This window comes from Bos indicus x Bos taurus, chromosome 15 (assembly GCF_003369695.1).
Source record: "Bos indicus x Bos taurus breed Angus x Brahman F1 hybrid chromosome 15, Bos_hybrid_MaternalHap_v2.0, whole genome shotgun sequence".
Classification (NCBI taxonomy): domain Eukaryota; kingdom Metazoa; phylum Chordata; class Mammalia; order Artiodactyla; family Bovidae; genus Bos; species Bos indicus x Bos taurus.
In genome coordinates, this window is record NC_040090.1 from 20,056,959 (window position 1) to 20,073,288 (window position 16,330).

The 16,330-nt window shown below is 38.9% G+C and overlaps 1 protein-coding gene across 5 annotated transcripts in view; it reads right to left on the reverse strand.

Annotated features, from left to right (window-relative positions):
• Positions 1 to 16,330, reverse strand: part of HIPK3 (homeodomain interacting protein kinase 3) — an 83,305-nt gene that overhangs the window by 25,217 nt on the left and 41,758 nt on the right. For all 5 annotated transcript variants that reach the window (XM_027562711.1, XM_027562709.1, XM_027562707.1 and 2 more), the window contains exon 3: positions 1,891 to 2,014. In XM_027562711.1, coding sequence (XP_027418512.1) covers positions 1,891 to 2,014 — 124 coding nt within the window. The remainder of the gene's footprint in view (positions 1 to 1,890; positions 2,015 to 16,330) is intronic.

A 16,330-nucleotide genomic window follows, 5' to 3' on the forward strand; every position in this document is an offset into this window, starting at 1 on the left:
CATTTTAATGCAAAAATGCATTTCAGAGTCCAAAACCAATTTAGGATAAAAAATAAAAAATAAAACTTCAAATCAGGAAGACAAGGGATAGCCCTGAAAACAGGCATTTATCAAAACCAAGCAAGCATCATATTTGAAAATGAGTATGAAGTCTAAGACTGGAACAACAACAACAAAACCATCATTCTTATTGGTTTGCATACATTTATTTTGGAAAATAACTTTTAAAATACTAGGTTGATAACTGTGTAACTATTGATGCTGCATGCTAGTAACTTTTTTCAATTATTATGACCTTTTGGAATTAAAATAATACACATTCTGAAAATATTGTTAATCTGGATCAGATAACAATTTTTTTTCTCACTTTTGGCTTTTTTAAGTTTATTATTGATTTTAGAAAAACTGAATTTATAGGGTCCTTTTCAGTATCAACATGAGTTGTCCAAGACAACTAACTATAAGGTCCAAATTCAGAGTAAAATAGCAAATCCATCTTTTTACTTCCACTAGCTGTGTACTGTTTCAGAGTACTATGCATGCCATAAATTGTGGTCCACAAAGTCAAAGGTGTATTTCCAGCATCTGACAGGTTCTTCAGTACGTCAGCAGCTAAGGCGTTTCGGGACTTCTCAATCAGATCATTAATTCTTTCAAAACTAGTTAGCTTGGCATCTGAATCAAAGTTAATGACTGGGTTAAAAGATGAAAGAAGGTAAAAATCTATGGAAATTTTTACAGAAATGGTCTTTTAAGAGGTATGTTGAACAGGGAGAGGGAAAGTTAGAGTATTAAAAACAAAAACAAAAAAAAAAAACCTGGCCTAAAAGAAGTTTCATGGGTAGAAAGTCTTTGGAAGAGGATGAGATTAAAGTTAACAATAACATCTAATAATTAATATTAAATGATTTTTAGAGTCTCAGCAACATTTAAGTCACTAAATTAACTACCTCTCATATCCCCTTTTATGTAGAAAGCTAAACCCTAGAAATCAGCTATCTTGCTGGTTACGTCAGGTGTGCTTTTAAAATGTTCTACTTCCTATTTTTTCATATCTAAAAGTTAACTAGTATATCATTTAAATAAAAATATAAGCCAAACAAAATTTATGTAACCCTTGTTAATTCTGACTAACATTTTTCACTAAAATAGGAGTTGAGTATGTATCTCTTTCTAATAAGGGAGGCATGCTATAAAACCCTTTCAAAAAGTGAAGAAAAGTACTTCAAACGACAATCTTGGTAATAAAAACCAAGAGAATAGCAACCAATATTGTCTATTAGCTTAAAAAGACTAATGAACATACCTGAAAACCACCATGAAAAGTGTGTAATGAGGCGCCTCGATGGATTCTATGGAGAATCATTTCAAATAATCTTAAGCGAGACTTTCAGCACCATCAAAAACAGTGAAAAATACTAAAGAGGGTCAGGTGACTGAGTTATTTAAGACCAACAAAAGGTGCTGGCTTAAGACCAGTAGTTACGACACCTTTTATTTCTTGGGACAGGCTGACATTTCATCCATCACCAAAATCTGTCCCCCAGGCAAAGCATTATTATTTAAATGGACATAGTCCAGCCTTGTGTATATATACCTACAATATAAAAATTGGGACTAAAAAAATTCTCCCAAGAGGTTTACAAAACTGGTTTTCAGGCATGTGGATTACAACTTTATGAAATTACAACTTTGTTTATGAAAACACTTTAAAAATCAAATTCTGTTTTGAGATCTTAAATTTCAATTCCATAAGATCCCTGGTTTTGCCATTTTATTCCAACAAGAGCTTCACATGTGCTGTATGCCTGGGGAAATGCATTCCTATAAGTCTATTGTTTTCCTTTACATTCTACCAACTCCACTGGATTATGATGACAGTTCTGTTACCTGGTCGTACTCCAAGGCTCCTGGGTAGAGAGGCCATCCAAGGAATAATTCTGCAATCACACATCCCAGTGACCACATGTCTATGGCTTCACAAAATGGCAACCCCAATATAATCTCCGGAGCTCTGAAATTCAAAAATTTAAAAAATGATTGTAAAATTATCCAATTCATCTGGTATTCAAAGAAAAGCTCATAAAATCAGAGAGAAATCATCTATTCACAGTAATTCATCATTTTTCATAACTCTTTCAAACCTAACCATAATCCTGAATTAAACTTAAAGGGATGCTATGAGTACAATGGGGAGCTTCCTTGGTGGCTCAGCAGTAAAGAATTCACCCACAGGAGATCCAGGTTTGATCCCTGAGTTGGGAAGATCCCCTGGAAAAGGAAATGGCAACCCACTCCAGTATTCTTGCCTAGAAAATCCCACAGACAGAGGAGCCTGGCGGGCTACAGTCCATGGGGTCACAAAGAGTTGGACACAACTTAGCAACGAATCAACAACAACATGAGAACAACACTGCTATGATGAAATATCTAAGTTTTATTAACATGACAGTAAAAGAAAAGAAAAAAAGGAAAAGCATAGGTCTTGTTTTTTGAGATGACAGCAGAAGTACCACACTAGAAAGAGAACTGACAGATGATTAAACGCACACACCATGACATCAGAACTGAAAACCAGACACTGAAGATAAGACTCAAACCAAACCAGACCAAACCCCAAAGACTAACCAGGGATCTAGACCGAGGTATTACTTCAGAAGATAATAATAAAACTGGGTTATTTGTTCTCCAAAACAGACAAGACCAAGTTCACTATATTCTGCCTTAAAGGGCAGAAAAATACAGAGTACGTCAAAACAGTTAAAAAGCATTTTGGCACTTAAAAGAGCTTTGATTAACTGGAAAATGTATTTATGTTGCTACTTCCATGACTTTCCCATAAGAAAATTAACATTCTAAGAGAAGTTTCACATACAGTTCTCTAATTCCAAAGTCATACAATCATGGTTATCCTGAACAATTTCAATGGTACAGAGAAGTTATAAAAACAGTACAATACTTTTTCCTAGTCCACTTGAGAGTAATTTGCCAAATAATGGCATGTTTTGTATTTCGTACATACAAGATTACTCTCCTAATAATCACAATATAATCATCAAAGTCAGGAAATAAATACTGATACATTTTCACCAGCTAAGCCTTAGACTGCAAGTTGGGCCAACTGCACAGATAATGTCCTTCATGGCAAAAGAACCCAATTCTGAATCATGTACTGCATTTAGCTGTCATATCTCTTTAAGGCTTTTCCAACATGGAAGAGTCCCTCAAGTCTTTCCTTGATTCTATGACCCTGGCATAAGATATTACAGGCCAGTTATTTGTAGAATATCCCTTAGTATGGGTCTGTCTGACATCTTCTCATCATTAGATCCAGGTTATAAATCTTTGGGAGAAATGTTTGCAAAGTGACAGTTTTCCTCATTATATGCTATCAGGTGGTACAAAACTTTGCAGCACTATTCATAATGTTCACTTTGATTACTTGATAACACGGTATCTGATAGATTTCTTCACTATCAAGTTTCTTCTTTCCCCTTTGTAATCAAGTTTTTTGTGGGGCTTCACTTTGAGGCTGGAATCCAATTTCAATTTATCCATGTATTTACCTATGTAAGTATAATGGATTCCTATTTTATTCAGTGGGTTATAATTCATTACTATTATTACTTATTCTGATGCTCTAAGTTTCCCAGACTTGACCAGTCGGAACTCCTTCAATGAACAACACAGGTCCTCATTACTAATGTGGTGGCACTGTTCCCAGGATCTCTCAGTATACTTATTTAATACAGTTTAAAAAATTCCTTCTGCCAGTTTTTTTTTTTAAACTTAAGAGTACTGATTGTTATATCTCCTAATGCAGTGGTTCTAGATCTTGGCTGCACATTACAATTTTTGTGCTGGCCACACCCATACCAATTAAATCAGAAACTCTGAGGATGGGACAAAGGCATCAGTGGTTTTTAAACCTCTCCAGCTGATTCCAATACATGACACAAGTCAAGAACCAAAGCCCTAAGACTCGATAGTTAAACCCAATGGAAAGACGATTCCATCTCCTCCCTACAGTTCTTCTGTTCGAAATAAGTTCAAAAGATAAATTGTTTGCTACCATAGATTTAGAATCTATTGACTCTACTCCTGAATATCTCTGCTGTAATTAATATTTAAGATTCAACAGATTCTTAATCCACAGTACTTGTTAAAAACAAGTAAGTGTCATGGGGAGATGCTAAGAGGAATAAAAGAACCTTGCTGCTGCTGCTGCTGCTAAGTCGCTTCAGTTGTGTCTGACTCTGTGTGACCCCAGAGGCGGCAGCTGACCAGGCTCCCCCGTCCCTGGGACTCTCCAGGCAAGAACACTGGAGTGGGTTGCCATTTCCTTCTCCAATGCATGAAAGTGAAAAGTGAAAGTGAAGTCGCTCAGTTGTGTCTGACTCTTAGCGACCCCATGGACTGCAGCCTTCCAGGCTCCCCTGTCCATGGGATTTTCCAGGCAAGAGTACTGGAGTGGGGTGCCATTGCCTTCTCCAAAAAGAACCTTAAAACATAGTTATAAAAAGCCTGCACTCTTCTGACTACTTAACTCTGTAACTGTGTAGATATATACATGTAAATTATATTCAGATATAATCAAATGCTAAACTACTACAGAAAGAAAGGCTTACCCTAAATTATATTTATTATCATATTCACAAGATTTTATCCTTTTTTTGTTCACTAGTTTATACACAGAACATAGCAGAAAATATGCACTCAATAAACATTTCTTAAGTAAGTCATGCCAACACAGGTTGATTCACACAAAGGAAAGAAAGCATCAGTGTGAAATGTGGGTCTGAACTAGGCATCGGAAGAATAAAGGTCTAGGCAGAAAGAGAGAGAAATGAACACAAGAGTTTATAAAGTATATACTAATCTATACTTCAAAAGGTTCAAAGCAGAAGGCAGCTAGTTTCAAAAAGTATGGAGTAAATGAGATCAACTAGTAATAGTTAATCATGTATTAATTTGAATCCTAAAGACTTGCCAGTAAGACTAATAGAGCTATAGCTGTGTGTAAGGGCTTCATAGTTATTTTGAAATAATTAATACAAAAATTCACAAGACTTGAAATGGACTACTATAGAAAATTTCAACATTGTATTTGGTAATGCAAGAAAACTAACAAAATGATACTATTTAGGACATACAACTTAAAGAGACAAAAACTGCTTGAAATCTGGTCAACAATTAGAGTTCTGTCTTGTGGACGAAGAGTGATGAATTCTTTCTGCCATTTGCTACCATTTAGTGAGTGAGCTGGAGAAGGCAATGGCACCCCACTCCAGTACTCTTGCCTGGAAAATCCCATGGACAGAGGAGCCTGGTTGCAGTCCATGGGGTTGCTAAGAGTCAGACACGACTGAGCGACTTCACTTTCACTTTTCACCTTCATGCACTGGAGAAGGAAATGGCAACCCACTCCAGTATTCTTGCCTGGAGAATCCCAGGGATGGGGGAGCCTGGTGGGCTGCCGTCTCTGGGGTCGCACAGAGTTGGACACGACTGAAGCGACTTAGCAGCAGCAGCAGCAACAGAGAGTGAGCCACTTTGACCGTGATAAGAATACAGACTTATCTTTTTAAAAATCTTGATTACAAATTGTATAAAACCATTTCAAACACAAAATCTAAGATTCAAAAGTTATATTTAGGGAAGCAAACTCAAATATCTCATTTTTTAAAAAGAATTTTAATTGCAAATTTTATACAAATTCATTATGTATTATTGCATCAGTTTAAAATCCTGAGAAGCAGATGAGATGTGCAAAAAAAAAATTTCTTGGGGAGAAAATGTCTTTGAAGGATACAGAGGGAGATGAAGCAGGAGTAGGTGAAGAGAGCCTCAGACCTCGAGCAGTTCTGACAGCTGTGAAAGAGGGGCAAAGGAAGAATTAGAACTTCTATCCGACTGCAGTGCTGTTAAGAGAAGAGTCTTGGCAGGGTCAATGGGGAGTCTTGAGGCAAAAATTATCTGCTGGAGTAGGTCCCCATCAAACTAGAACAGCGTAGCTCTAAGGCCCCCAGTGTTTGGTCACTGGCTGGGAGCAGCCCAGAGGAATGGGCCTCTGCCCAGCACTGCTGCGTTATCTAACAGGCACAACAGGTGGAGGCTGGCAGCTAACTGCTCTTCACAGCAGGTTCTCTTGAAGTGGATCTGAACACTGCCACAGCCATCTTCCCCAAAGCTTTTGTATTTTATTTTGTAAAACATAAATACCATAAAGAAAATGCAATATATTTCTTCACCAAGTCTGAGTCAAACGTACAAATTCTCTCCAGTTTACCACAGCATACCACAGAATGTTATATTTTCTGTATGCATCATCACATGTGAAAAAGTGAGGAAGCAACACCTTCAAGCATTTACAATCTAGATGAAACTGCCAGAGATATCAGAGCTCAGCCAGCCAGTCTTACAATACAATAAACTTTAAAAATCAAATTATGCACAAAACAATAATATACCCATCTGTAACTTAATGAATAAAGCTTAGTTTTCTGAATATATCTTAACTGGCTCTCAAATTATTTCTCTGGGCTAAATATACTTTTAAATATAAATGACCATAGCAGAAAGTCTGATTTATGGACGACTTTCAAAATAAACCTTGTGTTCTACACCTAAAGGAAATTCTTCCACTTCTTTTCTTATCCACCTTAACTCCCTTCTGAGCACCTGTAATGTGAGTGGTGTGCCAAGGGTACAGCAGGGAACAGACACATGTGTACTTCTGTAGACAGGCCAGGCGCACACTAAACACGTCCACTGGATGGAGAACACAACTAAACCACTTCACCACTCTATAAATAGTAACACAATTAGAAGGCGAGTGTCAAATCCACAAACTCAAACATTTAGGTTATACGGTAAGAAAGGCTATGCATAAAATGCCATGTTTCCTTTTTTGCTATGTGACTAATAAAACTTATCAATATTCATTAAAACCAAGTCCTTTTTACTTTTCTAAAGCCCTGAAATACTGATATGAAATCTAGGTAAAGTGGGTAAGCTAAAAAAAATTTTTTTTTAAGTGGGTAAACTAAACTCTGAATGATCTATGGGTCTTTTGCTAGAGAACTCAGAAAGAATGTTAGCAGTAGATAGTTCAAATAAGAACATGGTGAAATACTGTCACTCAGAAAAGATGACTATTAATTGAACACTTTACTTTATTTCATTTTTATTTAAGTTGAAAATTCAATTACTGGCAGAGAAACCTAGCCCTGTTGGGAAAAAGGATGTCTCAGTTCAGGAACTCAATATGTCAAGTTTGAGGAACAGTTATATATTCTTGTAAGAGAAAGATGCCCTGGGTTATCCTGGCAAATGCCATTAGGCTATGATCATGTGATGATTTCAAGGCCGTCAAGAAAGTGGTGACCATGATATGGCTCCTAACCTATTTTTTCAAATACAGAAAATACAATAGTTAGGCCAACTTGATTATTTAGCCTGCCTAATGTTTCTCACTAAAACTAGTATAATGCTGATATATTTCAGTTTCTTGAGAGTTTAGTGACAGGAACAACCCAGGTCTAGTTAAGTCTAGAACACTGATCAAGTAATTTCTGAAATGACAAAACTAAGGGCCAGACTCTAATGATGCTGTCAGGGATATCACTCAGTAAAAATGAGAGCTACAGTTATCCTGGCTTCTTTCGATGATACTCCTCTGGTGGTGGTGGTTTAGTCACTAAGTCGTGTCCGACTCTTAAGACCCCATGGACTGTAGCCTGCCAGGCTCCTCTGTCCATGGGATTTTCCAGGCAAGAATACTGGATTGGACTGCCATTTCCTTTATATACAAATATACAACTACATGCTTCGCTCTACTTTTGACAATAAGAAGACACCAAAGAAAAGCAACACAAACTTGGAAAAGGTAAATAAATGGTAAACTCAATAAAGATAAAAATAATAAAATTAAAACAGTCTTCCTTGAGGTAGGTGATACAGAAGCTATTTCTAAAAATAAAGTTTTATTAAGACATAATTCACATACCATACCATTTATCTGTTCAAATGGTACAATTCAATGGCTTTTAGTATATTCACAGAATTATACAACCATTACCCCAATCAATTTTAGAACATTTTCATCACCATCAAAAGAAGTCCTTTATCCATTACCAGTCACTCCCCATTTCTTCCAAACTTCTCCATCCCTGCTGCTGCTAAGTCACTTCAGTCGTGTCCGACTTTGTGCGACCCCATAGATGGCAGCCCACCAAGCTCCCCCGTCCCTGGGATTCTCCAGGCAAGAACACCGGAGTGGGCTGCCATTTCCTTCTCCAGTGCATGAAAGTGAAAAGTGAAAGTGAAGTCATTCAGTCGTGTCCGACCCTTAGCGACCCCATGGACCGCAGCCCACCAGGCTCCTCTGCCCATGGGATTTTCCAGGCAAGAGTACTGGAGTGGGGTGCCACTGACCACCACAAATCTCCTTTGTCTCTTTAGATCTGCCTTTCTGGACATATCACACAAATGGAATGGTACAACCTGTGATCTCTTATGGCGAGCTTCTTTCATTCAGGGTTCAACCATGTTGCTCATGTACCAGCACTCCTTTTTTATTGCAGAATGATGTTCCATTGTATGGGTATACCAAACTTACTTATCCATTCATGGATACTTGGGTTGTTTCCAGTTTCCAGCTATATGAAAAATGAAAAGTTAACCAGGAAAAGCCATGCCACCTCACCAGGATATTGAGCAAGAATGTACTCCAGGGCTGAAGAAGGTCAGAGCAGAAAAGCTATACACCGAAAACAATCACTTTCTCAGAGAACTGAATGGTACAGGAAGAAAATGCCTTTGATGAAATATATATCCAAAAGGGGAAACAGGGGGCTAGTGTTAAAGAAACTGCTGATTTTTCAGTGCAGCAGGCTTTACAACTGAGCTAATCTTGTGCTACACCTCTTTTTCAAACCTCTAGGGCACTGAAAAATAATAACAGTAACAACTTCTTGACCATCTGCTGGGAACCCAATACAAAAAGAGCATGGGGTCATGGGTAAATTTAAGGGTAAATTTCATAAGACTGTTTTGCTCTAGTGCTACTATGCAGAAAGTTCTGGGAAGACAAGTCTTTGAGTCTGGTAAGGATGCATAACTTCAAACAATGAAAATCATCCAGAGAGAGCTAGATTTTAAACACTTTAGACACCTAGCAATCCCACCATTTACCCAAGCCTTAGTATTTTCATTTTTGAAATGGGTTTTACTGATGCAGCATACTCTGAAAATTATCTAAAGGACTAGGTAAAAGAATCTGTGTAAAATGTAAAACAGCATATACATTTACAAATTTATTCATACTCCCACTGTCCTAATTCACACCTCCTCTCTTCTCAAACCATCACCTCCTCCCTATCCCCATTCCTGACTGTTGTCCTTGCATCCAACTTTATTTGGCGGGGGTGGGGGGGTATCTGAAAGAAACTTCTACATTCTCACCACCACATCTACTAGCCCACTTGCATCTGTCAGCACTTTTATCTAAGGCAGCCATGCTCACTCACTGAAGTACACCATTCCACCAATTTCCCAGTCTCTCTCATCACCAATCTCTCCCTCCCTTCTTCCCTCCCTCCCTCTCCCCAACCCCCAACATAAAGATATGACTGTTCCCATATCTCCCATTTTGAGAAAAAAGAAAAAACGTTCTTGTTTACATACCCTCCTTCAGCCATCATCCGTTTCTCTGTTCCCCCTTAAACCAGGCCTTCTTAAAAGCATTATTAAGAAAAGCTGCCTCCAACTCTGCCCCTGTCTTGAACTCAACTCTAATCAGGCTTTCATTACCCCATCATTCCACCAAAATAGCTCTTGTCAAAGTCACCATCATCCACTGCATTGCCACATCCTTGATTTATTTGGCTTGCAGCATCTGACACAGTTGACTGTGCTCTCCTGCATTAAACAGTCTGCAGTTGACTGCCAGGACACCACTCTGCTCTCTTTACCTCACCAGCACTCCCTTCTCAGATTCCTTTCCAGTTCCATCTCATTTCCACAGCCTTTAAATTCTGGGCTGTCCCAAGGCTGCCTTTAGACACCTGTCTTCTCTACCTACATTCACTTCCCTTAGGTGACCTCATACAATCACACGGTTTTAAATATCACCTTTATTCTTAAACCCAAATGTGCATCTCCAAACCAGACGTCTCTCCCTCAACTTTAGACTTCCCTATCCAACTGTCTACTCAATATCTCTTACTGTCAATTATTAGATATCTCAAACTGAACATGTTCAAAACATCTGCACAATTCCCTCCAACCCATTCTTCCTCCAGCCTTCCCAATCTCAGGAAATGACAACTCTATCCTAATTTCTCAGGCACATAACTGGTGTAAGAATCAAATCTGACTCTCACTTTTCACAACTATCAGCAAAGCCCACTGACTTTATCTTCAAAACAGATTCAGAATTGGACCATTTTGCCCCACCTTTACTGCTAAAACCACAATCCAAGCCACCAGCATCTCTTGCTGCAAGCTTCCTAACTGTTCTTGCTTCTGCCCTGTCCTCTACCACCTACTCTCAACTTAGCAGCCAGAGTGATCCACTTAGTACACAAGTCATGCCACATCACGCTTCGCCTCAGACCTCCTAGCAGCTTCTTCCTGCCTCACAGTAAGGCCAAATTCTTCACAATGATCTATACAAGGTCAGACGGGATTCTGCCCTCAGGAAATCTATTTAACATTTCCTACCATTATCCCATTTGCTTGCCCTGATCCACCTGTACAGGCCTCCTTACTGATTCTAATCATAGTTGCTGCCTCCAAACCTTTACATTTATCTAGAAGAAGGTTCCTGGCAGAGGGGAACGCAAGACGCGATCTCTGCATTCTTATTTTGTGTTTCTGTCCAAAGACCTGATAGGAAGGCTTTCCTTTACCACCTTAAACAGAAGGGTAAGCCCCTGCCAGCACGCATACTTCCCGCTCCTCCTTTATCTTGCTTTACTGTTCTCTATAGCACCTGCCACCAACTGATAGGCTTCCTTATTACATCTTCCCCTCCCCTACTAGAATATAAAACCATGAGGGAAACAACTTAATTCTTTCGATGCTACATTCCCAGCACTGAGAATACTGCCTGGCATATAGCAGGTATTCACTTATCCATTTGTTCAATGAATTAATTGATCAAACAGTGGAAGCTGTTAGCATTCTGTTATAAATATCTTTATTAAATACATGAGCCAAAGAGGTATCAACCAAGAGACTCTGACATGCTAGCCACTTCACATTAGGGACAATTGAAATGTTTTGATTATAAAATAAAAGTCAACACCATTTACTGAGCTTTAATAGCGACCAACATCACAGAAATAATTTTTAAAAACATTATCTCACTTAAATAATTTTTAAAAACATTATCTCACTTAAAGAAGATGTTCTAAAAATAGATTTCTGCCTTGTTCTGTTTCAAGATCAAAAATGCGGTAAACAAAATGTTCCACATAAAACAAAAGAACCCCTCAACTGAGTACAGTTAATCCACAGAATCATGAGAAATAATAAATCGTTTTTGAAGCAATTAAGTTTTGGAGCCGTCACCCAGAAACAGATAACTGACACAGTACCCAAAGTTACCCAGAAAGCAATGGAATTGAGACTTCAAATGCCTTATTCCAAAAACCTTTCTCTATACTATACCATCTCAATGATAAAATTTTGTGACTGAAAGAAACACAGAAAGCCAAACAGGAAACCTAGAAACAGACACCAAAGCTACTTTTAACAATTCAACTAAAGTTATGTTCCAGCTTTATTTTCCACAAAATAAGAGGATACTAGGATTTCCTGGTGGCTCAAAAGGTAAAAGGTCTGCCTGCAATTCAGGAGACCTGGGTTCAATCCCTGGGTCAGGAATATAGCCTGGAGAAGGAAATGGCAACCCACTCCAGTACTCTTGCCTGGAAAATCCCATGGATGGAGGAGCCTGGCAGGCTAAGTCCATGGGGTCACAAAAAGTCAGACACAACTGAATGACTTCACTTTCTTTCTAAGAATATACTAACTGACCTATGTTTTCTAATAGTTCTATGCCTTTTTTGATTAGTCTTTAGCTTTCTAGGACAATCTAATTTAAGAAGTATTATGCTGCCATTTTCTAAACCCAGTTTTCACTCAGTATAAATCCTTTAAACAGCATAAATCCTTTAAAATACATATAAGGACAGCAGTAACATCAAGCAAAAACAGTCAGCAAAAAGAAGACTGGGAGTTGACTGTGGCTCAAATCATGAACTCCTTATTGCTGAATTCAGACTTTAATTGAACAAAGTAGGGGAAACCACTAGACCATTCAGGTATAACCTAAATCAAATCCTTTACGATTATAACAGTGGAAGTGACAAATAGATTCAAGGGATTAGATCTAACAGAGAGTGCCTGAAGAACTATGGATGGAGGTTCATGATATTGTACAAAAGGCAGTGATCAAGACCATCCTGAAGGAAGAGAAATGAAAACAGACAAAATGGTTGTCTGAGGAGGCCTTACAGAAAGCTGTGAAAGGAAGAGAAGCAAAAGGCAAAGGAGAAAAGGAAAGATATGCCCATTCAGTTCAGTCGTTGTGTCCAACTCTTTGTGACGCCATGGACTGCAGCACGCCAGGCCTCCCTGTCCGTCACCAACTCCTGGAGTTTACTCAAACTCATGTCCATTGGCTTGGTGAAGCCATCCAACCATCTCATCCTCTGCTGTCCCCTTCTCCTCCCACCTTCAATCTTTCCCAGCATCAGGGTCCTTTCCAATGAGTCAGTTCTTCGCATCAGATGAATGCAGAGTTCCCACTTGAATGCAGAGTTCCAAAGAATAGCAAGGAGAGATAAGAAAGCCTTCCTTAGTGATCAATGCAAAGAAATAGAGGAAAACAACAGAATGAGAGACTAGAGATCTCTTCAAGAAAATCAGAGATACCAAAGGAACATTTCATGCAAAGATGGGCTCGATAAAGGACAGAAATGGTATGGACCTAACAGAATCAGAAGATATTAAGAAGAGGTGGCAAGAATACACAGAAGAACTATACAAAAAAGACCTTCATGACCAAGATAATCACGATGGTGTGATCACTCACCTAGAGCCAGACATCCTGGAATGTGAAGTCAAGTGAGCCTTAGGAAGCATTACCACGAACAAAGCTAGTGGAGGTGATGGAATTCCAGTTGAGCTATTTCAAATCTTAAAAGGTGATGCTGTGAAAGTGCTGCACTCAATATGCCAGCAAATTTGGAATACTCAGCAGTGGCCACAGGACTGGAAAAGGTCAGTCTTCATTTCAATCCCAAAGAAAGGCAATGCCAAAGAATGCTCAAAATACCACACCATTGCACTCCTCTCACACACTAGTAAAGTAATGCTCAAAATTCTTCAAGCCAGGCTTCAACAGTACGTGAACCATGAACTTCCAGATGTTCAAGCTGGTTTTAGAAAAGGCAGAGGAACCAGATATCAAATTGACAACATCCGTCGGATCATCGAAAAAGCGAAAAACATCTACTTCTGCTTTATTGACTATGCCAAAGCCTTTGACTGTGTGGATCACAACAAACTGTGGAAAATTCTTAAAGAGATGGGAATACCAAACTACCTGATCTGTCTCCTGAGAAATCTGTATGCAGGTCAAGAAGCAACAGTTAGAACTGGACATGGAACAACAGAATGGTTCCAAATCGGCCAAGGAGTACCTCAAGGCTGTATATTGTCACCCTGCTTAATTAATTAACTTATATGCAGAGTACATCACGAGAAATGCTGGGCTGGATGAAGCACAAGCTGGAATCAAGATTGCCAAGAAAAATATCAATAACCTCAGATATGCAGATGATACCACACTTATGGCAGAAAGCAAAGAACTGAACAGCCTCTTGATGTCAAGTGAAAGAGGAGAGTGAAAAAGTTGGCTTAAAACTTCTCAACATGCAGAAAACTAAGATCATGGCCTCTGGCCCCATCACTTCATGGCAAATAGATGGGGAAACAATGGAAACAGTGACAGATTTTATTTTGGGGGGCTCCAAAATCACTGCAGATGGTGACTGCAGCCATGAAATTAAAAGGCACTTGCTCCTTCGAAGAAAAGTTATGACCAACCTAGACAGCATATGAAAAAGCAGAGACACTACTTTGCCAACAAAGGTCTGTCTAGTCAAAGCTTTGGTCTTTCAGGTAGTCATGTATGGATGTGAGAGTTGGATTATAAAGAAAGCTGAGCACCAAAAAATTGATGCTTTTGAACTGGTGTTGGAGAGTTCCTTGAGAGTCCCTTGAGCAGCAAGGCGATTCAACCAATCCATCCTAAAGGAAATCAGTCCTGAATATTCATTGGAAGGACTGATGCTGAAGCTCCAATACTTTGGCCACCTGATGTGAAGAACTGACTCATTGGAATAGACCCTGATGCTGGGAAAGAAAGATAGAAGGCGGGAGGAGAAGGGGATGACAGAGGATGAGATGGTTGGATGGCATCACTGACTCAATGGACATGAGTTTGAGTAATTCCAGAAGTTGGTGAAGGACAGGGAAGCCTGGCATGCCACAGTCCATGGGGTCGCAGAGTCGGACACAACTGAGGGACTGAACTGACTGAACATCAAACAGGTACTTAGCACTAAGAACAAGGCAATGCTCTAAGCACTTTATAAGTATTATTAGCCCATTTGATAGTCAGGCTAATCCTTTTAGCAGACAAAGAAACAGACACAAGCATAAGGAACTTGCCTAAGGCTCATACAGCTATTTTGAAGTGTAGCCAGAATTCAAAGCCAGGTTTTATGGCTTCAGGATCCGTAAGTGCTGCATGTTAAAATAAATAATTCCCAAGATTACTAAAACTATCAGACTTTTATCGTGCTCAAAGTCTTCCCACTCAGATGCTATACTTATCATTAATGTGTTCTTTTTTCTCTTTCAACATGTCACCTTTGATTTTTAGACTAACTGGGAAATGTGAGATATATACTTATGTGAAAAGAACTACAGTTGACATTTTACTAAGTCCTCTTCCTGATCTTTAAGCATTTGCTCATCTTATCCATAAATAATCTTTCATGTTAAATACATAGATATCTGCAGGACACTTCTCAGTTAAAATAAGGCTCTTATTTTGGCAGATGCTGTGTTCCAAAAGATGACTACAACAATCTTTTACAAAAGCTATTAGAAAATGAGCTCAATAGTGTTATAGATGTGACCATCCAGTAGGTGTGATTACTAATCAATATAACATCATGCACTCAACAGGCAAAGTTTTATACTTGGCAAAAGACAGCAAAGACCTAAAGTGGTTATAAAATATAGGTACTAATAAACATATATTTATACAAACACAACAAATCTAGCAAAGGATACACACCCAAGTTTTAACAGCAGTTATCTTTCACGAATCAACCTGAAAAGGAGACAGAAGTACACACTTCCACAACACTGGTTTCTAAAACAAGCATCTCCCACTATACAATAAAAGACTAATGTTTAAAAATTGTCAGTCAGCTAAATTTTATAGGAATTTCATGTTTTCTTCTAACTGCACTACCATCAAAGTAATCACATAGTCAGTGTTAAGCCAGTTTATTTCCTTTTATTATCAGGAATAACTTCCGAGTGTGACTCTCTAAAGCTGGGAACGCAGAGTCTCGGGAGGGAGGATCACTGGAGATGGCCCTGAGAGGCTCTATACCGTCTGCAGGGGACACCATGGAGAAGATGCCTCTAAGTACAACAGGGGAACTGGAAGATCTCCAAGAATCTTTCAAATCATAACGCAACTAAAATTTATGAAAATATGAAAGAACATTTGTATAACCAGACCTTTAACAGAAAGAAGACTTAAAATGTATTAGGGAGCTGGTTTCTAGCTTAATCAGCACTCAATTCAATATTGTGCAGAATGGTGCTTTTTAAAAAGAAAAACCACCAACAAAACCTCAACACTGACAGAAAAAGGCTGCTGCTGCTAAGTTGCATCAGTCGTGTGCGACTCTGTTTGACCCCACAGACAGCAGCCCAGCAGGCTCTCCCGTCCCTGGGATTCTCCAGGCAAGAACACTGGAGTGGGTTGCCATTTCCTTCTCCAATGCATTAAAGTGAAAAGTGAAAGTGAAATCGCTCAGTCGTGTCCGACTCTTAGCGATCCCATGGACTGCAGCCTACCAGGCTCCTCCGTCCATGGGATTTTCCAGGCAAGAGTACTGGAGTGGAGTGCCATTGCCTTCTCCAGACAGAAAGGCAAATAAGTTTTAAAAGAACCAATCAATCACTTCCAGAAATATTTTCTTTTTGAAGTCACGAATGTTTACCATGA